This window comes from Telmatherina bonti, assembly GCF_933228915.1.
Source record: "Telmatherina bonti genome assembly, chromosome: 15".
In the NCBI taxonomy this organism is placed as follows: domain Eukaryota; kingdom Metazoa; phylum Chordata; class Actinopteri; order Atheriniformes; family Telmatherinidae; genus Telmatherina; species Telmatherina bonti.
The window spans coordinates 9,508,635-9,531,221 of record NC_136613.1 but is presented as its reverse complement, the minus strand read 5'-3'; the positions used below and the strand labels follow the sequence as shown (position 1 = coordinate 9,531,221).

At 40.6% G+C, this 22,587-nt stretch overlaps 1 protein-coding gene across 2 annotated transcripts in view; it reads right to left on the bottom strand.

The window, feature by feature from the left end:
- Positions 1–22,587, bottom strand: part of man1a2 (mannosidase, alpha, class 1A, member 2) — a 155,418-nt gene that overhangs the window by 5,640 nt on the left and 127,191 nt on the right. For both annotated transcript variants that reach the window (XM_079254609.1, XM_079254608.1), the window contains exons 10-13: positions 13,804–13,919; positions 12,493–12,712; positions 8,585–8,757; positions 2,626–2,741 (exon numbers count right to left, since the gene is read on the bottom strand). In XM_079254609.1, the coding sequence (XP_079110735.1) occupies positions 2,626–2,741; positions 8,585–8,757; positions 12,493–12,712; positions 13,804–13,919 (625 nt within the window). The remainder of the gene's footprint in view (positions 1–2,625; positions 2,742–8,584; positions 8,758–12,492; positions 12,713–13,803; positions 13,920–22,587) is intronic.

The window sequence follows — 22,587 nt, the reverse complement described above, 5'->3', positions numbered from 1 at the left end:
CGTCAGGTTTACTCTGATTTATGATCATCTTCGACCTTTCAGGCTGACGGCAACAACACTGATGCATGGTGGGGGGGGGAAATGTCGCCAAACGGCCAGCAGAGGGAGTCATCGCGCTACGTTAGCAGTGCATTGAGAGTCTGCATTCACAGCCTCTTCTCCCCTCGTTCGACAACAATGATGATCCTCCACAGAGCTGCTCTTTGCTTTAACCAGACTTTAAAACATTACGCAACGCCACAGCATGCTTGATGCTCCCCCTGTGCTTACAGCCTCCAAGTAACAGCAGATGGCGTTGCGTTAGCTGTTATTACCCTTCAAAGAAAAATCCATTTTCCAGACTCCTGAGAGGCCGGCAGCATCTAAATGTCAACAAGGTTTTTTCACACGATGCTCAGGCAAATAAACAATCAAATGAAATGATTCTAAACCCCCCCAAAATGTTAAATGACACTTTATCAGGACCACCATGCTGGTAACAGGTTGGACCCCCTTGTGCTTGTAGAACTGCTTTCATGGACTCAACAAGGTGGAAAGATTCCTAAGAGATTTTCCTCCACGCTGACGTTAAGCATCACACAGCTGCTGCACCACGTCCCAAAGCTGCTCTGCTGGATGGAGATCTGGTGACGGTGGAGGCCGTTGGAGGACAGTGAACTCATCGTCATGGAGATGATGTGAGCTTTGTGACATGGTGCATCATCCTGCTGGAAGTTTCCATCAGAAGATGCGACACTGTCCTCAGAAAGGGATGGACATGGTCAGTAGCATTACTCAAGTAGGCTGTGCTGGTTGATAAAACCACGTCGGTACTAAGACCCCCCCCACACACACCCTTACACCTCCCTCATGCTGCGTTTTGACTGGAAGGTCAGAAGACGGATCTAGGAATGACGTCATGACCGAGTGGAAAACTTGGAAAAAGCAACATGAGCAGCAGTTCCTGAGCGGAGAGATGACATCCACAGCTTCCATTTAGTGTTTGGACGAGCGGGAATTTGGAAACTTTATCTTTTAACTAACAGGTACGTTTAGACGCATTTACTTTGCAGCATCTTCACGAAGGATGTCGGGGTGGGTGGAGATGCTCCGACTTTCCAGGTGACATTTCCGACTTCATGGTGCGTTCACGCTGAATTTCCGACGAGGAAAACCCGACTTCTGAGTAGAAATCAAACGCGGTTTTATGCCAGCAGCCTGGATTGTTAACACAAGGCAGGATGGATCCATGTTTCCTGTCCAATGGCTAATTTTAATGTATTCCTTCATGATTTCATTGGAAGAAAAAAGAAAAAAAAAAGAAAAAAAAAAAAAAATCACATTTTGGCTTCTATTCTTATCCCATTTCAGAGGTTTTTTTTTTTTTTTTTTAATTAAAAAGTCATGTTTTTCAGGATGTAAATGGAGATTTCATTGTCTGATGTGAAGTTTTCTTTCGAAGATGGACAAATAAATACACGACTTCACAGTTTCACATTGGTTCCATCTAATTCTGACCCAACCATCTGAATGTTGCAGCCAGTTCTGCTGAGTGTGTGTGAATTCTAGTCTCAGTTTCCTGTTCATAGCTGACCGGACTGCACAAAGAGGTGTTCTTCTGCTGCTGTAGACCATCTGCTTCAAGGCTGAACCTGTTGTATGCTCAGATATGATGTTCTGCAATCAATGCGGTGCAAAATCAATGGATTTTCATCCATACAACTGCTGATCACTGGATATTTTCTCTTTTTCAGACCTTTATACCTGCTGACCACCTAAATGTTCTTTCTTCCTCCTTCTGATGCTGTTTGAACGTCAGCAAGTCATCTTGACCTCCTTTAGATGTTTAAAGGCAACATTCACATCAGTCTTTTTGATTGAATCTGAGTCCGTTTGCTCGGAAACTCCGCTTTGATCGGGGAAATGTGAACGCACAAAAGGCATGCTGATTCGGACCAAAGAAGGAGACTCGGTCCACCTACAAACGCCCGTCTCGGCACGTTTCAAATGGACCAAATACAGGAAGCGGACTACAAAAAAAGTAACTTCCTGCATTTGGCGTAGCGTTGCACTGTGGGTAAATACATAGCAAGTCCTCTGCCTCGCCTTGTGTTCATACTGCGTCCATTGTTGCAGTGTATTTCTGCAGAATATCTGCATAAGACACAATAAAAACCCAAAAAGCCATAGTTTAGTCTCCATGTTTAACTCGCAAAAAAGTTTTCTTCTTCGTCTTTTCCTCTTTTTTTTACTAAATACTAGCACAGCGCCACCTTTGGTGGGAATAGGGACATAGGGAATATTGACCGAAGTGCAGCGTGAACACAATCTCCCAAGCGTCCCAAGTCACTGCCATGTGATTGGCTGACAAGATATTTGTATTAACAGGTAATCAAACCCTATGGACACTGATTAAACCACTGGGAATTCAGTTAAAAACCTGGAAGAAGTTTTGCAGCAGTTTTATCCTCTTATTTCAGTTCCATACTAACGGTATGCAGATGCATTCCTGATGCTTACGAGGACAAAACCCACTGTTGTTGGGTACAAAACAACACCAGACTGTTCTGTGTTAAAGTCTGTGTTTTACAGATGAAATCCTGCGCAGCACAGTAACTATTTCCAGGCGATTCTGAAGCCACTTACTTGAGCGTTTCGGCCAGAAAGAAGCTCTGCTGCACGTCGTCGTAGGTTGGATTGGAAGAGTAAACGTCCTTCACACCAGAGAAACCTCCACTCACCCGACAGTACTTATCAATGGCCTGGAGGAGGGGGAGGACAGAGGGGGGAGAAAGGGACACAGAAAGTAAACAGAAAAGTGATGAGAAACGACGCAGGGAAAACAGAAGGTAGGATGTAAGGTGTCAAGAAGCCAGAAAAAACAGAGAGAAGAGAGCAAGAAGAAGAGAGAAATGAAGAAAAGTCAAAGGAGCAGGGCGAAGAGGAAAAGGAGGGGAGGAGAGGACATTTTAATAAGCTTATAAAAGCACGCTATAATTAATTTCTTTGCCTCTGACAGATTAGAGCAGGTCCTGGGGAAACATTCAGGAGGCAGCAGCTCAGCAAAACATGAGAGAAAAAACCTTCCCAGCATTTATTTCCCTCTTCCTCTACACAAAGCAGCCTCATAATGACCGTACATCTTTTCCCCCCATTTGGCTTCATTTTAAGGAGCCTGTGTGTACTGACAGAGTCTTAGTTTTTCTTTGCCGGTGGCAAGCCAGCAGTCCCCCTAGCTCGCTCGCTCTCTCGCAGTGGTCATTCGTCTTCGCCACGTTTTCTTTGCACCCTTCTCTGCCAATTCCCACTGAACCAGAAAACCACTGCTGATTAGCAAGACGAGAAGTTTCTCTCCTCACAACTTCAGGCTGTTCTCATTTCTGCTTCAGCCACACGAGCCGTGCAGGAAAAGGCGGCTGGATCGGGACGAAGCTTTTCCAACCACGAGATGTGATCCCAGTGTGTCAGAGAAACTACCAGGGTGGAAGGGAGGGCGGCCAGTCTGGGAACAGCTTCTCTATTTCGGTATTTTATTCTGGTTTTTAATCCAATGCTGCTTGTAAAATAGGCTGGAATGAAACGACGAAACATCCCATCTATCTATTCTATTCTATTCTACAGTCATGTAGCAGACGCTTTTATCCAAAGAGACCATAACTGAAGGAACTTCCACTCAGACAAGAGTCTATTTTCATTTAGTTTGCAAACAGACTCAAAAATTGGAAGCAGGTTGTAAAATTCATGTGCTTATGTGTGAATCACTCGTTCTGATATAGATCTCATAGTTCCATATATTCCAAAAAGAGCTCTTTGCTCTCAGACTGCAGGTTTACTTGTGAATCTAGAGTCTCTAAGAGTACGATGGGAGGAAGAGCCTTCGGCTATCAGGCTGCTCTCTGATGGAACCAGATCCCTCTGTGGGTCTGGGAGGCAGACATCCTCTCTACCTTTAGGATCAAGATGAAAACCTTCCTTTTTTAAAAAAAAAAGAAATCTTACAGCTAGGGGTCATCTATCCACGTCCCAGGAAGCACTGAACACGTCCTTTTCATATCTCTGCTCCTCTTCCTCCATGTAGAAACATATGATGTGTCTCTGACATATTTCTCCTGTTTCTGCAGTTCTTCCTGGATAAAAGCTGCTTGCCCATGTTGATCCGTCTTTCCTGTCCTGTCTCATATATTAATCAGTTCATCTGGATGAAGATAAATGGACAATAACGGCACTATAGTGCACAATTTCTTACTGCTTAATGTCAGATTGATATACGGGTCCACTTTGTGACTGTTCTGTTCATGCTGGGAATCAGAGTTTATGTTAAATATTTAAATACTGAATTAACTGCGTAACCAATAACCAATAAGCTCTGACTGGGCCTGGACCCCGTGGTATTTTCTTTTTCTTAAAATACTGAAATTATCGACAGGAGCGGAAATGATATCAGTTATCGTTGTAAATCTCAGCCGATGTAAATTTTAAACATATCACCCACACCTAACCCTAACCAAATTAAATTCACTTTATTTATCCGTTTGGAGCTTATTTGCAGAGGAGACGGTACTACAGACACAATAAAAAGTATTTAAACCATAGACTGTATAGAAAGAGATGTGACGTCACCAGTAGGTTTCTGAAGAGCTGAATTGAAGCTCGGTGGGCGGTTCCTACCGTCGCCATGTTGGCAGCGTCATGCACGACGTCTCACCCGGAAAATACAAATATGGGCAAAGAGGTGGAGCTGAGAGGGGGCTGTGAGCGTCATGGTGGATGATTGGCATCGAGAGAACTCCGAGCTTTCTGTAGCTAAAAGCTAACCGAGCTAACCCCGAGATAACGGGAGCTACCCAGCTAACGGAGGTAAGCAGGCTAAAGCTAAGTCACGTTGTTAACCGGCTAAAAACCGCGGTTGTTCTACGTTCTTTTTACTTGATGCCAGCGATTGGTACCTGTCAATCAAAAGGACACGCCCCTAAATATGCCAAACTTCAAGATTAAATTACTTTAAAACGGGCGAGTTAGAAAAAAAATCACTCCCCCCACAGTTGTCATGAAGGTAAACCTGACCTATAAACTGAAAATGGATTTTTGAACCAGGCTGTAAACATGTTTATTTCTGCCGTTAAGTTGGCCTTTTTAACATGGGAGTCTATGGGGATTTGCTCTGTTTTGCAGCCTCTAGTGGATGAAGGGGGAACTGCAGTTTTATGCACTTCCGCATAGGCTTCACTTTTAACCGGCGGAGGTTGCCGCTTGGTTTAAACATATGTACACGTATCACATCCATTCATACCGTTCTTTACAGTAAAAACCTGAAGTATATGGAGAAAAACTGAGAACCACAGTTTCCAGATCAGCTGTTTAGCAAGCGAACAAAGGCTAAGAGGAATCTAGAGGATGATGTCCTTGCCTTCAGTGAAAGGGACCTGTACCTGCGCCATGAAGGAAGCAGGATGTAGTGAGGGTTCGGTGGGTGTAAGGAGTCAGAGGAGATCTGTGCGCCAGTCCACCGCAGGAGCTTTTACCTTCCTGTTGAAAGGGAGTTTTTTCCTTCCCACTGTCACCTCATGCAGCTCAGGATGGAGGATTGGATCCAGTCAAGATTCAATACAATCAGTAGGTTTTCCTAAACCAAGCGATTCATTATGAATCGACTTAAACTGATACGTCTGTCCTGAGAGAACTTTGTTGTAAAGCGGTGATGCACCAAAAAAACTGAACTGAACTGATAACCAGTCGTATTAGTGGTGATTCTTTGTCATTCCCCAATATTCACCTGGAAGATTTAACTCTGTTGCATTTACTGCTGTAAAACAAGCCGCAGCACATCTCAGTACATGCAGGTGGATTTTCCTCATAAACACCACTGTGACTACTGGAAATGCAGCGGCCATGCAGCTGCTGAAAGTCTACCGTTTCCTCTGAGCTCCACTGATTTACAATGACAACTTGTTACAGTAAAATCTGCATCAGCATTGAAATCCGTGCTGCATTACACACCTCTGCTCATGCCTTGTTGCTTTGCACTTTTAACACATGTAACAAAGCAGTGCTCTGTTCTTTCCATCTCTCCCCTCACACACAAATAAGTGCGTCTCATCCCTTCATCCTGTCCTCGAGTGACCGCTTTTGCTGTCAGCAGATTTCCACCGCCAAGAGTTTGGACCATAATTCCTGTTATTCATGGACTGCTGCGCCCGACGCGAGTTTGCCCTTCTCGATCCATACTGCAGTGCCCCCGCGGCTGCTTGCGAAACATGCACACGCACGCACACTCGCCATTATATCAAGCTGAAAGAAGCCTCGATTGTGTCTGGAAACCTAAAATGCACATTAGAGCTCAGGTCACGTGAAGATTAAAGCGGTGTCTAAGCAGGTAAAGTTTGAACATGTCAGACACACACCTCACATCTCGGTGCTAAATAAATGATCTGATTAAAAGTGGCCACCTGTACGAGGAAGAGGAGGAGTGAGAATGCATTTCACATTGTAGCAGCTAGGTTTCACCTTCACACACAGACACTCATAACGCTACACACACAAATGCGTGGTTTGTGTGTGCACGTGTGCTCACAAGCGAAAGCCAGGCTGCTATTGTTATTGGCTGCTGTGGACAGAGCGAGACAAACAGGCGGGTTTGGAGCTCCAGATGGATGCAGTTGGGTCTACAAGGGAAGAGAGGGAGTTCAGTTGGTTTTTATTATGAGGTCTACAATAACTCCATGATACCCGGGGAGTCTGATGTACTTTTTTGGCAATCTAAGTTCTAGATATTATCAGTGAAAAGCGTTTCTTGGGGGTTAAGAAGAGGTGAGAGAGGCCGGGGAATGTGTCAATAGTGAGTCACTCTTATTGAGCTGAGCTTCAAAGGTCGAAATGGAGACGAACGGAGGAAAAGAGTTGAGACGGAGCCTCACAAAATGTGAGAAACTGAACAAGAGTGATGCACAAAATGAAGTGTTTCAAGAGAAAAAAAAAAAAAAAAAAGAAAAAGTTGGGTAAAAAAGATGAAAGGAATCCAAAATGAACTGAAGCGTGATTTGTTTTGATTAATGATGGTGAGAAAAAAAAATTTTAGCTGCTACAAAATAAAAGGATAAAAAAAAAAAAAAGATTTTTTTCAGTTACTCAAGTTCAATTATTTAAATGAATAAATTAAATTTAAATAGAAATTAAAGTAAAATATTTAAATTAAAAAAAGAACAAACACTAATATATAAATTAAAAAACAATAAAATAGAATACCATATAATTAAATTAAATTAAATAGAAGTTGAGTGAACGTAAAATAAAGATTTGTTTCAATTACTTAATTTCACTTGTTTAAAATAATTAAATTAGAGCAAAAAGAAATAAAATAGAAATAAAAAAATAAAATAAAAAGAATAAAATTGTAATAAAATGGCTAAATAAAATAGAACAAATATGAACAAAAAACCCAAACAAAATAATTACATAAATAAAAAATAATTCAGATGGAATAAAAGAAAGTAAAAAAAAACTAAATTAAATAAAAATGAAAAAATAAAATAAAATTTTAAATTCTAGGAAACACCAGAACAACCCCATAAGCAGTACATAAAAAGGTGAAATATTGTACATATTGTATGAAGTACAGAACTGGGATCGATGGATGGAGTTCAGTGTCATGAATCTGATTGTTCCAATCGTATTTACGGCATTGATTCCCATCCAGTCCCACGACATCAATGTGAAAACCTGCATCCAGTGAATCAAGCTTTTACTGGGCTCATTACGATTCTTTTTGTCTTCTTCTCCAAATATAACCTCAACGACAGCTTTATTAGAACACACTTATCTTTAACAATGCTAATTATTTAATTCAAATCATCCCAAAACCTTATGATGAATAAGCTGAACTCAGCCAGAAAACTAAAAGTTAGATGAGCAGAACAAAGTACAAGATGAGCAGAAACAGTGTGTGTAAAGATACAATGCTAAATAATGTAAGCTCGGCAAAGATGGGGCCTTCGGCGCCGACTCTCTTTAGTGCCGCTCACACAATCGCAGCTCATAACACACCTGCCAATATATCTGCTTGGCACCAGTGTTTGATGCCTTTCCCCCCACTCAGAAAGGCAACGAGCTGCTAAAAATGGAGGAAAAACAAGTGACAGGAAGACTGGCAGGAAAGAGGAGAAAACTGCGAGCTTGAAAAGCGCTGGAGACGACGGCGAGCAGACCGGATGAGATTAATAAGGAGAGTGAACATCGTCTCCTGGGGAGAAGACAAACTCTTCAATGCTCTGTCAGAAGGAAGGGGGGAGGGGGGGGGGGGGCATCGTTTCTGTTTTATTTTCACACAAACAGAGGAACAACTACACCTGAACCCTTCTCGCAGCATGGAATCAGAGTAAGAGAAGTAAATCTGCAGTTTCGTCCACCTGAACAAATACGCCAGTCACATGTGAGACTGTCAGCTTCAACCTGAACAAACAGCAGAAAGAACCAACAGTTGATGCTTTAAGTCGCTCCGTTTTGCTGCAAGGCGATCAGAAAACTGCTGCTTCTCCGCTTTCACAACCCCCCAGCCTAAAGCATCTCCGAGCCACAGGTTGTTGATGCCGCTCCGCTGAAGGCTCCTTACCTGCGCCGCCTCCCAGCCCCACTGCCTGTATTTAGGGTCGTGGGTGAACCTCCACATGTACCAGTAGGTCTCGATGACCTCGGGCCGCAGGATGTAGTACTTCTCATTCTGCCGGACGGCCACCGCCTCCAGGCCGCTGTCAAACTTGAAGGCCTCCGGGCCGAGCTTCAGCACTGGAAGAGGAAAAGAAAAGAAAAGATATGGAAGAGGGAGGGGGGCAGATTCAAGAGTAAAAAGAGAGATTTAGATGGGATGGGGCAAGAGGGAGAGAAACGGGGGAGTAGGAGCAGGGGGGAGGGATGGGGTGCGGGGTGGATGATAAAAGGAGAGAAAAGAAAATAATTAAATGTTGAACACAAACAGAAGAGAAACATTTTGCTTTAATGGTTTAGTTGCTGGTGGTTACAAGTCAGTGCTGGCGTGTGTGTGTGTGTGTGTGTGTGTGTGTGCATGTACGTAATAACCACTTGAACACACTGATTTTACTCCCTTTGCATTTTTTCTAAGCAGTGTTTTAGGTCTCGTATTAAGAGTTCAAATGTAGAAATCCTGAGAAGCAGTGTGTGTGTGTGTGTGTCTATCTCTCTCTCACACACTCACACACACACACACACACACACACACACACACACACACACACACGTCTACAGGTGGACACACACGTGAATGATTGCTCATTAACTAGCAGGCCAACCACAGTTACTCAGACTGTATCTAGAAAATTCCCTCTTCCCTCCTTCCTGTCTCACCTCCTATCTCCATCTTCATTTGTTGCCACGGCAACCTCCCCTCTTTGTCAGAGCAACCTTGCAATTTCCAGCAAGACACACACACACACACACGGATACAACCATCTTTCTCTGGCGTTACTCTTGCTTGAACCTACTGAGCCCAGCCGGCTTCTGTCCAACATGCGACCGTATCGGCGCTTCAGGATAAATGTGAGCGACCGAGCGACCCGTCTGACATGAAACTACCGACGCTGGACGCGCTGCTGATTGGCTGGGCGCAAAGGCTTCACAGCTTATGACACAAACAAAGAACAAGCAAAACAAATGGAATAATGAACTAAACAACCACGGCTAAAACATAAACACTAAAAAGTGAATCATCAGACGGCGAAGCGGTGTTTTAAAACGCGCTCACTTCTCGCCGTCACATCTGACTTTTCAGGATTTCTCTGAACGGTTTGAACATTTCTGGAGCAGAATTACAGAGCAGCGTGAAGTTTCGACCGGTTGGAAGCAGATGTCCTGTGGGTGGGATGAGACAAAGATGTATTTCACTCATCCTCCCTTCAGAGGAAGCCATTCCAGGATCAGAACTGGTTTAGTAAACACCTATTTCAGACCAGTCCCAATCGCTGTTCATGTCTGAAGCCGTACTGTAGTTCAGCAGCACATGATGCTGATGGAAAATGGTTCTGCTACACCAGTAAGGGTCCAGTAAAACCACAACAAGTCTGATCAATAAAAACCTATTCTAGCCATAAGAACACAAAACAAACCAGGATTGTAAGAGGATAATCTGTTTTCAGCTTCATAAAGTCAAGACAGCATCCAAACACGAAGGATTTTGCCTGAATAAAAATCATTTTTGGCTGAACCGATCTCAATTTGCTGATTTCCGGAAGCAAAGTCTACAAATGAGAAATGACTGATGACGTTTTAGAGCTTCAGTCGTAGTTTTAACAAACCGCTGCAATGACTGCACCGCACTCAGATCTTTATTCTTCAGGTTGAAAGACTCATATTCACTTCCAAAAACATATTTCTGATCATCGTTTCCAAACAATGTCATGTCTGTTTAAACCGAAGACAAAATTTTTGTTCTTCATTTATTCTGTAAACTGGATGTAAGTTGACTGACACGTCAAATCCCGTCTCGCACTGAAAGATGAGTCAGCTTTATCTGAACACAATACAGATAGAGGTTATTTATACCCGCATCACAAAGTGACGTTTGTTACATTATAACCAAGTAAATAAATTCATGCTTTAATATTCACATTTTGGAAAAAATAATGAGAATCAATGTTTTAAAAAACATGAAATAAAAGGCGGTAGTAACATTGTAGTGGTAAAGTCGTCATAACTTCAAATAGTAAATTTTAGACGTTTTATATACACACACACACACACACACACACACACACACACACACACACACCACGGCAGATTCCAGATTTACTGTAGTCACTATAAAATACGTCCTTTTCCAAACAGCAGAGCAGGCAGTGAAAGGGTTAATGTGAGAACTGTACCTCTGTGTGTGAGTTCAGCTCCGTGTGCATCAGATCTGATGTCACATTTAACCCCTTCATGCGTGGATTAATAAAGAACACATTTTTTTTTTTTTTTTTTAAAAATACAGTATTTTACCTTTTTTGTTTATTAGTCATATTTAGAATTTATTCAATGTAATGTATTCTATAAAACATGTTTCAAATAATATTTAATCATAATTATATGATGTAAATCTTCGATAAAATATAGCTGCATCATTTTCTCTTCCCATTTATTACAAAGAAAAACTTGCATAATCACATTATGTTCAGTTTTACCATATGCGTATTTATTTTCCAGTGAGTGGAAACGTATTGGATGACTCACTAACATCCACTGAAGTGGTTTATTTACAGTAATACCTCATAAGGATCTACTAAATGTTTTATTTATTTTATTTCAGTTTTTTATTATTACTTCATTAGTAACGTTTTAATTTTTATTCTTTATACTTGTTTTATTACTTCTCTTATAATCGTATGACTTTGTACCGATCAGCACTTTTAAATTTCATTGTACATGAAAATGTTACAATCTATCTCTATCTATCTATATCTATATCTATCTACATCTATCTTTATCTATCTATATCCATCTATCTCTATCTCTATATCTATCTATCTCTATCTATATCTATATCTATCTACATCTATCTTTATCTATCTATATCTATCTTTATCTATCTATCTATGTCTATCTATCTCTATCTATATCCATCTATCTCTATCTATATCTATCTGTATGTTTATATATCTATATCTATCTCTATCTATATATCTATCTCTATATCTATCTATATGTCTATATATCTATATCTATCTATCTCTCTATCTATCTAATATACAAGAAAAAAGCTTGTAAATAGGTGTCCACTACAGGGTCACTATGCATGAAAGGGTTAAATTAAAAATGCACATGTGATAGCCAGCCTGATGTGTGGAGTAACATATTAGTCAGCAGATTTGCTGGATTTGTTGAAACATCCTTTCAGCCGTGGACAACAGTTCATAAAGCTCTTTCATAATATTTATTTGAAAACGTCTGACTTAACACCGATCATCTCAGATCAGCACCGGAGGCTTCGTGGACTTCGTCACCGTTACTGCATGTTGGTCAGCCAGTAATAAAGCTGCCAACAAGCGGCGTCCATGTCAGCACGGATAAAACATCACTCACAGTGGGTAATGATCACTGACAGGAAGTTAAGACGCCTTTGCAAGTCTCAGCTGAGCTGTCAGCAGCACTGAATGAACACATCTAATTGGGTTTAGATGTGAGCTGGAATGGCTTTGAAAGGAGAAAAAAAAAAAAAAAAAAAAAAGAGGTTGGGAGAAATCAGTGCAATGGGAAAGGACATACTGGGTATTAAATTAATTCACAGCGCGGCTAACACTGTGCTGTTGCTGCTGCTGGAAATATTAGTAGAAAAGTTGCAGAAAAAGCATCTTTTAAGACATAAATGTGTTTCTTTTAAAATAATCTGTTGGTTTTGTTGCTGCGAAGTTGGTCGGCGTAGTCTTCTGCTGCTAATAAATGTTTCATGCAGCCGTTTGGCCATAATGAGCCGTTTTTACTCCCAGATGATGGTGCATCTCAGTGTTTGTGTTTGCAGCTCCTCCTCACCGGTCCTGTCGTAGGACTCGTGGCAGGTGTGTGCGATCTCGGCTCCGAGCTGCAAGTAGTGTCCGGCCTTGTCGTCCGGCGAGCCGTCAGCGCCCAGTGCAAACATGCCGCCGGCGAAGCAGGCCAAGTGGCCCATCTTCCTCTCCAGGTGGCCGTTCTTCCACTCACCGATGAACGTCAGGCCGCTGTTGGATTTGCGTACGAGGTGCTGTTCTATAGCCTAAAGAGAGAGACAGCACACGCTGGTGGAAGCGAAGCACGTACAAAAAAAAAAAAAGACGCATGCTTTCAGTAGAAATGTGGGAAGTAGCTGCAAGAACGGCATCATATGAGGGGTGTAACATCCTGTGAGGAAGTTACTGACACCGAGTGCAGCTCTGTGAGGGTGAGGAGGGGCCAAACATTTAAAAAATACAGTTAGATCTCCCCCCTCTTTGCTCTGAGGCATCTGCTCAGCTCAGTCTGATTCTCTTAATATTCAACATTCTCCGTCATCTACAGGACAATAAAATTCGCCGTCTGCCAAACCAACGCTTTATTTATAAAATAAGTAGCAGCATCTCTTCCTTTGTTCCTAAAGCCTGGCAGCAGACACCTCACAGTGGTTAATAAAACATTTGCAGTTACAGCAGCGGTTTGTCTCTACGTCCTGCGTGTCTAGCGGGCGATAAGAAGAACATACAGCTGAAAAACCAGCAGATTTACAGTTGCGCTCGTATGTATTCATCCCCTTTCATTAAAGAAAAGGCTGAATTTACAACAGTCACTCAGATAACTGGAGACTTAAAAAAGGAACAATAACTAAAAATTTGCAAAAATATAATTTAGTAATATAAGACAATGTTTTTTCATTTAATTGAGTTGAAGAAAGGGAAAAAAAACAAACAAATAAATGTGTCCTGGACAAATTAGAGCACTTTTCTGTTGAACAGTGGGACAAAATACCTGTCAACAGGTGCAGAAGTCTGACTGAGAGAAACAGAAAACACCTGACTGGAGCGGAAACATTAAAGGATTGTTCTACTAAATATTACTTTATGAGTGATTTAATATGTATTAAATTATCTTATTTGTTTGCTTTTTAAAAAAATATTTATATTGAACCAGAATTAGAAAATAATGTAATGATTTTCATAAAATTTTTATTTATTACTTTAGTCAATTTCAGCTTATTTTATAGGCAGCTGTTTTTTTCCTTCTTTAATGAAAGGGGATGAATAAATATGAGCACAACTGTAACAATCGAGTGTGTGCAGATGAAGCTGATCCGCATTTCGCAACTGTTGCTGCGCGAACTGAACGGCGATTTACCTCGATGGCGTCGTCGTAGGTCTTGCGAGCTTCTGTGTCGGTCTTGTCAGACATGAGCCACGCCTTCAGCAGGTACTCATAAAAACTGTCCCCGAGTCCTCCCACTGAGGTGTGATCTGCAGGAATAAGAAAACAAAACAGAGAGCATGAAGAAAAGACACCAGAGAACCAAAGCGAATAATTCATCCTTCAACTTTGCCTCAGAGTTCAGGCTGGCATCTAAACCAGCAGCTCAAACTTTGAAGTGTTTTCATCTGCAGCACACTTCCCCTCCGTTCCCGTTTGGCTCATCCACTCCCTCATGCGCTCACATTTCACCGTCCCCAGTCATCCCCGTCAAAGTTCACGCAGCTTTCATGGCCGTCCTACTTTGCAGGACACCAAACAGCGAAGATGAGACGGCGGCGTCCGACCACGGCATGAAAATATCTCCCCCGGAGGGCTTTTCAGCGCACTTTAATGTCGCTTAGGTCTATTTCAGGGGTAATTTCACCGGCCTATAAAATAATTACAACGAACATTTGCCAAGAGAAAGTTCAACCACAATTTTAAATCAACCAGAAACAGGATGAATCTTTCAGTTTTTTTCCTCATATTCACGTTATTTTCCATTTGCAAACATGTAAAAAGATAAATCAGCCCCTCATTCTGAGCCCTCATCCAGCCAATGGATGAAATGATTCATCTCTGACCTCTGTGGAATCACCTCTGATATGTGAGCAGATGCTTTGTGTCTTGTCATTGTGGAGGTTGTGATTTGTATGTGAATAACATGCCTGTAGGAAACTGGAGCGAAAGGATGAATTATAGCAAAACAACTGATATTAAAGACTTCAGGGAGGAAGAGTGAACGCTTGTGTTTATGTGCAGAATTTACAAGAGGGTGCAGGGGTTTGTCCAGTACCAGCTAGCAGCTAAACTGGAGAATTTATGCTAGTATTTAAAAAAACAAAGAGACAACTAATAAATACAACTAAAAACCTTTTAAAATAAACAACAATGTAAAGAAATGTAACAGTCAGACATGCAGAGTAAACAAAAGAAGACAAGTCTGTATTCTCCAGTTGAAGTCCAGATGACTAACAAATCTTTATGATACACATGAAGTCAGGAAGACTTGTTGCACTGTAGACGTTTTCTCGGGTTGTGTGGATGTTGTTGGAGAAAAAAATTCTCCCAATGAGCGACAGACACCCAGACCAGTGAGAAGGTACAAAAATCACTCGCCAGAGAAAATCCCAGGTGGAAAGTAACACATTACATGAACTCACATTCCAGTAAGCAAGTGGTTTTGTCTTTTTTTTTTTTTTTTAAGTAGTTTTTGAAATGGATCATTTTACTTTTACTCAAGTTCTTTTTGACCCCAGTATTTTACGTCACTACACTGGAAACTGCTGCCGTTACGGAGTAAAAAAACCTAAATAGAAGGGAAAAAACATCAGCCTGAACATCCTCACAGACTGTCCATCTCTGCTGCGAATCGACTTCAGTCACGGTCGATGCCAGGTGAAAGGGAAATGCGCGGACGTGCTCGGGTAGGCTGAATTCTCTCTGATTAACTCTTTTCATTCATTCATCATCCTAACCGCTTAATCCAATGAAGGGTCGCGGGGAAAGGCAGGGTAGTCCCTGGACAGCTCGCCAGTCCATCGCAGGGCCACACAGAGACAACCACTCACTCCTATAGGTAATGTAGAGTAACCAATCAACCTAACATTAATGTCTTTGGACGGTGGAAGTAAGCCGAAGTACACGGGGAGAACATGCAAAATCCACACAGAAAGGCCACTGTCCAAACCTCGCCCCAGCCAAGGATCGAACCAGCGACCACAGTGCTAACCGCTATGCCACCATGCAGCCTGATTAACTTTCTTAAACTGTTGCATTGGATTTTTGACTCGTCCTTTATTTATATCAGGTTATTGAAAAGTTTTTAAATGTATTGCTTTTTCACTTTGACTTGAGTAGATCTTTAGAGGAGTACTTTGGATTTTCCTTGAGTAGAATTTAAGCAAAGTAAAAGGTACTTCTACAGATTTCGGTACTTTTTCCAGCCCTGTTTAAAACACACAGAGGAGTGAGAGTCTTTCTCATTGTTTGTGTCATCAGCACTTTTTAATTCACAAGCGTGAAGAACGCTGGTTCAACGTGAACCTTGTTAGTGAAGACTGGACTCGTCGTTCCCTTCAGAGCTGCTCTAGTTCTTGGTGCCGTAGATTCTACAAGGTGTTGGAAACGTTCCTGGGATTTTGCACCATGTTGACATGAAGCATCTTGCAGCTGATGCTGATTTGTTGGCTGTACATCCATGATGAGAAACTCCTGTTAGACCTCATCTTAAAGTGGACTGGAGACTGTGAAGGCCACTGGAGTACAGTGAATGGTTTTGTGACATGGTGCATCATCCTGCTGGAAGTTTCCATCAGAAGATGCGACACTGTGCTCATAAAGGGATGGACATGCTCAGTGTGCTGGTTAAACCATGCAATGCTGGAACTACGGGGTCCAAAGTATGCCATGAAAATATCCTTTTAATGAACTCCACTAATAAACTGGTCAGAAAACAACTGGGTATGATGGTACCCAAATCGCCATGGCTGGAAGTTCAGACAAAGCTACCAAATCTATCAAAACATGACTCTACAGCAGGTTTCCATGTTTCCTTGCTCCAACAGAGCTGCCTCAAATGAATGAGCCCAGAACCTGATAGCAACTTAGATCCATTGGTGTGTTTAAGCAGGAATACATGGAAAACTTGCTGGATTGCGGCCCTTGTAGGACCGAACTGAGAACCCCTGGTTAGCGGTTCGGTTGGATTCTATGCTAGAAATGTCCCCCTATGAACCAGAACCAGAGATGAAGATTAAAGTTAAGATGTGTTGGAGCAGCTTCCCTGTAGATTCATGTTTCCTGATGAAATGTTGTTGTGGTTGCACATTTTAATTTCACCTCCATTAACCCAATCCAATCCAAAGCACAGACTTTAAACCTGGATGGAGAAAATCTCAGAATGTTTTCAGGGTACTGTCGATTTTCTAAGAGCATAAAATAATAAAAAGTGAAATTACAATTTGCTGGCCAGGGAGTATCTTGCTTTTACTTTGGTTTTGACAGGCGGATATGACTTAATCTGGTTATTGAAGATAAAATCTGAGAGATGCTAACAAATGATTTTGAAAAGATATGAGAGCAATGACAGGAATCATTTCCATTTGTTTATTTCCTGGTCATATTAGATTGGAAAAAACACAGCAGACAGATTACCAGTAAGTTTACTTCACCTCCCAGTCCTCATACCAGTGTCCTGTGGTATTTTGTTTGGAAAACAGAGTTTATTTTCCAAGCAGGAGGCATTTATGATCTTTTAGAGTATTGTAAATTTCATCTAAAACCAATTTTATCTTCATTCCAGCGTGTGAATCCTGGGAAGTACCAGTGAAATGTGAACATGGACGCTGCATAAAGTAAACAGACACTGAGAAATCACTCAAACTTCTCATCTATCAGTTGTATCAAATGCCTGAAAAACTGAAGAGTTGCAGAAAACTTGGGTTTATGATGATAATGCATCCTGACACCTGCAAATCATTTTCAAGGTCTGTGTGGAGAGAAAAAAAAAAAAGAAAAGAAAAAAAAAAGGTTCGATTCTGTCTGTGTTACTGTAAAATATCACCTGCTGTGCTGCTGTGGGAGATTTACTGTCACTCCACTGCCAGTGAATTATTGTGTGTGGAAATGATCTCAAACCACAAAGAGAGGATCTCTTTCCTCGCTGTGCATCTTTTAAAGGCGGTTGATGCTCATTTTCACAGATGTTCTAGCCAGTTTTACTACATTATCGCCAACACTTCATCCATTTATTCATTTCCTGCTGAGTTTCTGATTTCACTCATGGTATCACAATGGAGTCAAGTAGATTAAAGTAAAGCAAGCAGCTGAGATGTATTTATTCCCAACCACATACTCCACCACATTTCACTTCTGAGGCTGTTACACACCGGGACCGAGGCAAATAAACAACATGAAACTGTGAATAATTCGGAGGTGGAATATCAACGTTTTTGTCTTTGCACACCAAACAGCACATCAAACATCAAACACACCAAACATCACAGGATGTTTGATGCAAAACAGCAAATAAATGATGAAGATTCTAAAACAAACTTGCAAGTCAGCAAAAACAAAGATGGATTCTACATCAGGTGACGGCGATATGGTGCTGACGCTTCAGGACGTTCGTGGGTCAGTCTGAGGATCTGCCTCAGCTTCCAGCTTGAAGCAGAGAAAAATCAGACGACGACATGTTCGGCCATGGTGACAACGTTTGAACGAAGAAGCAGCACCAAGATGACCTGCGTAGCTCGCCACCGGCTCTGGTGATGCTGCCAACGTGCCTTCTCCGATTGGTTGATTATGCATCTGCTAGATGTGAATATTAAGATAAATTGACCTCATTATGAAAACATAAAACTTGTAAAATTGCTGTATGACATTTCAGCGCTGATGTGAACGTTTCTATTGAAAAATTGGGTGCGTAATGGCCTTTACACTTAAATTTACTTCCATTTACCTTCTTGCTTTTTGTTTTCTGTGTTGGGGCTGCAGTCAATGAAGAATTGGTGTTTTGTCAAAGCATTTAGAAAGTTACTTTTCTTTTCACCGTTTACTGTTTCATTCTGCAGTTCGTCTTTTAATTCCTGAACACACAGATCTGATGAGCAAAGGACGGGAAGGTTGAGTCTGGATGCCGCATTCACTCTCTCAGTGTTTAAGTTTATGAATCACGCAAGAAATTACAAATAAATAATCCCATGCAAAGTCTGTTCAGCTGTTAAAACCGCGCTGGGTCAGGCTCTTTTCTCAGATTAAAAGATTAAATCCTATTAAGGCCAACTATAAAAGATGCAATTATACTGATTAACAGTGTCCCCAAATGTACTGCGGGGAAGAGAGAACCTAGAAAAACAACAGAAGGTAAAGAGAGCCGCTTGTTTTCTCTGATTCTGAGGTCTGGTTTTATGTTTAGAAGCTGAACCAGTCAGTGCTGTAAACAGGATTCAGATGGGAACATCATTTTCTCATGTCACATGAAAATAACAGTCGACCAACAATAAGAACCACTAAAATCCTCACTAGACAGTAGTATGACAAATTATGTCAATAATGTGGCTGCAAGAAGACGCAAAAAGGCAAAAACATTTATTTATATGTATACAGGCGATCCTCGGGTTCTAGACTTACGTTGTTTTGACTTTATAAAGCATATAAATGTAAATTTAAAAAAATTACGACGGTCCATATAAGCTCTTATGACACGTGTTTTAATTGCCTCTACTGTTTTTTGATTAGTATGATGTGTAACATGTGTATTTAGAATTTAGATTATTTAGTGATAAAGGGGGAAATACGGGGTATTTAAGGATAAAAATCCGCCTCACGTGAAATTTATGTCGCAGTTATGTCGCAGCGGTAGGAAGGGAACTAGTTTGTAAACCGAGGACCGCCTGTATGTTTGTTTCAACTAGTGGTGGACAATAATTAACATTGTTAATCACATGATTTTCACATTGAACTGATGTGTCAGTAAAGTGCCCTGAGATGACGTGAAGCGGTGCTTTACAAATAAAGCTGACGTGAATTGAATTGAATGATTTTCTTTGAGTGATTAATGACAATTAATCACATTATTGGATGCAAAATTATTACTGTTGCAAATTTATGTTAAAAAAAAAGAAAAAAAAGAATTACATTTATTAAGAAATGTTAATTAAGTGAAATACAATCCTTTCTAAAAACAAATAAAGCTGCTTTTTAACGGCAGTTTTATCTTTTTACACAGCAGAAATTAAATATTCCTCAGCTTAAACAGTGTGATATAATTCAATACACATGATGGAGAGAGATGAAAATATTACTTGTTAAAAAGTAAGTCAACAGGATGCATTTCCAACATTTTTCACTTTCTTTCTTCTAAACAAACAGAACAATTTCTGCTATGAGAGAAAAATAAAGATAAAGACCTCAACCACTACAGCAGACGCCTATTTAAAGGCCGTTTTCTAGCACATTCAAGAGTGTAGATGGTATACTTGCAATTTTGCCACTTCAGTGGACGTTGGAGTCCCCAGCACTCTGCAGCTTAATGAAAAATAAGCTGATATAGAATAAAATTTCATACACAAATTAATTTTACCTCAGTGATAAATGGACAAGAAAATAATACTAGCTGATTTTTATAGAATTTTTCTCTCATATAAATATAACTAAATATTATTTTGTAATAATTCTATCGAATAGATCAAACTAATCAACTAAATAAAAAGTCAAATAATATTAAAGACAAAGAAAATCGTTTGTGTGTCTGTTGGAGTAAAATATTGCGTGCAAAAAAAATTGGTTTTTAAATAAATAATGCATGCATAAGAGGGTTAAAAATTTTGACAAATAATCAGTTAATCAACAATTTAATATATATAAAAAAGTGCTCTAACCATCATGTTTATGTCTTTAAATGATCTTTTTAACTGTGAAATGAGCTCAGTGTGTTGGGGATGAGTTATGATGCAAAAGGACAGCCATCCTAAACCAGCACCCCCCTCCTGTGGCCTGTGGTTTATATGTATGTGTACTCAGAGCAGGTGAGAATGGACTTTAAAGGAAAAAGAAAATGTATAAAAAGAATGATAGTTAGTTTATTTCGAACAATTGAAAGAAAATAAAAGAAAAATGTATGTACATACCTATACATACATATGTACATTGGCAATAATGAATGCATTAACATGTCTGGCCCTTCTTCAAACTCGAGACAGAAGCAGAAAATATTGTTCCAGAGATGAAGGCGGGGCTGCCCAACAGAAAAGGGTGGACTAAAGCAGGTTAAATGGAACCTGTTGCCCCGTTTGCAGCCTGGACCACTGCAGATCTACATCAAGGTGTGGCGTTCCCATCACTGCTTTGTTCAGCCGACTGCTTTAAAAAACAAAACAAATCAACAACAAACCTGATAACTGCTGCAGAGCCATTTGACGCCGGCCTAAATGACGATGAAACGCTTTCCAATTGCAGTCAAAAGCCAGATGTTAGAGGTTAGAGAGATGTTAGTGGGTAGAAGAAGTGCTTTAAAGTGAGACAGAAAAGTCTGAAGTAACAAGGGTGTCTGTCTATACTGGATCTCATTAAGACAGAAGAGCTCAAGAGCCTCATTAGGGTTGGTGTTAACTACAGTCTGCAGACCAGCAATCTTCCAGAAATCAATTCACACATCTACCACTGACACATCCACACACATATATCAAGCAACACTAACACGTCTGTTGTGCCTTCATTCTCATGGTGAGGCTCTTCAAATGTAGATGGAAAGATAAAAGACTGTCTAGGCGGTAATATGACCTCTAAGTGTTGTTTACTTGTCCCGGGAGCTGATGCTGATCAGCAGCAAAGAGGTTTTGGATGGCGGTTTATGTTAATGCGTGTTGATGAAAGCTCGTGTTTCTGGCATGAAACAACCCAGTGCCTCTCTCCAGTCTGTGAAGAGGAATCTCAATGGTTCTGTAATGGATTTAAATGGCTGTGATGTGTGCCTGTTTGACTCCGTCTCACTGACAGGTTCTTAAAAACATGAGAATAACAAAAATCCCTTTTTTTTTTTTTTTTTTTATTATTATCTGCAAATAGACTTTGAACGAGGTGTAATTTTCTGCCTTCTTGAGTTGGGGAATAATTACGGTATCACAACAACTGTGGGGAGTGTTGATGTAAAAACATCTTTAACAACATGAAAGATCCAGCATTAGCACCTGTGTGGTTTAAAATCTTTTAGCTGAGCATTCATATCAAACGATGCAGCACATCCAGTCCCTGTCGGCCAAAATCTGCCCTTCTTGGGACGGTGGCCATCAGGGGACAAAATTCTTCCAGTTGTCTCAAGTGCAGCCATGATAGCAATCAGGTAACTAGCCTCCCAAGGCTTTAAACATTCAGAGCCATTCAGATTAATGTCCATTTTCCCTATTTTAGGGAAAAAAAAGAAAAAGGCTATATGTTGCTAATTTAACTTTGGCTTTATCGAAGGACAGGAATCAGCCACAAAGCATTATTTATGGTGAGAATATCACTTTTGAAAGCATAAAACCAAGCATGGTTTCAGCAGAGGGTGGGGCAGCGGTCCATAGCTTTGTAGTATCTGCATGATGGGGGTCTGTGAGGAAAACAGGTTGGGAACCATTGCTCACACACCTAGCAAACAATGCCAGAACTGTAGTTTATGGCTCAGAGGGTTTTCATTTCACACACAGACTTATTTGTCCATTCAGAGACACCGTAGTAAAAATGGTGGAACAAATATGGCAGCTGCTGGATATGTGGCTCATTTCAAGTTATCTTAATAAAATGATTAGATACTAATAGAAAGAAAGTTTCAAATGTTCATTTACATTTTTTTGCACCTTTAAAACTAACATCTTCCTTTTGACTTTTAACGCTGTTTAAGACGTTTATTTTAATCATTTTAATTACCTGTTTATTGGCTAGTTTTGATTTCAAGTTGTTTTTAGGTTTGATGTTTGTGTTTTTACTCATGTTTTATTCGTGTGACGTATTTTATTTTTAACTTATGTTACGTTTATGTCTGTGGAAAAAGAAACTTAGCTGATAAATACATAAATCACAAATGTGATAAATTGCTGCTTCATTATTTTGAGAAAATCTATCACCATGCAAGATTTCCAATTCCTTCTGATCAGTTAGGCTGATTAAAGCCTGAGCCTGCTGTGAATGTCCTAC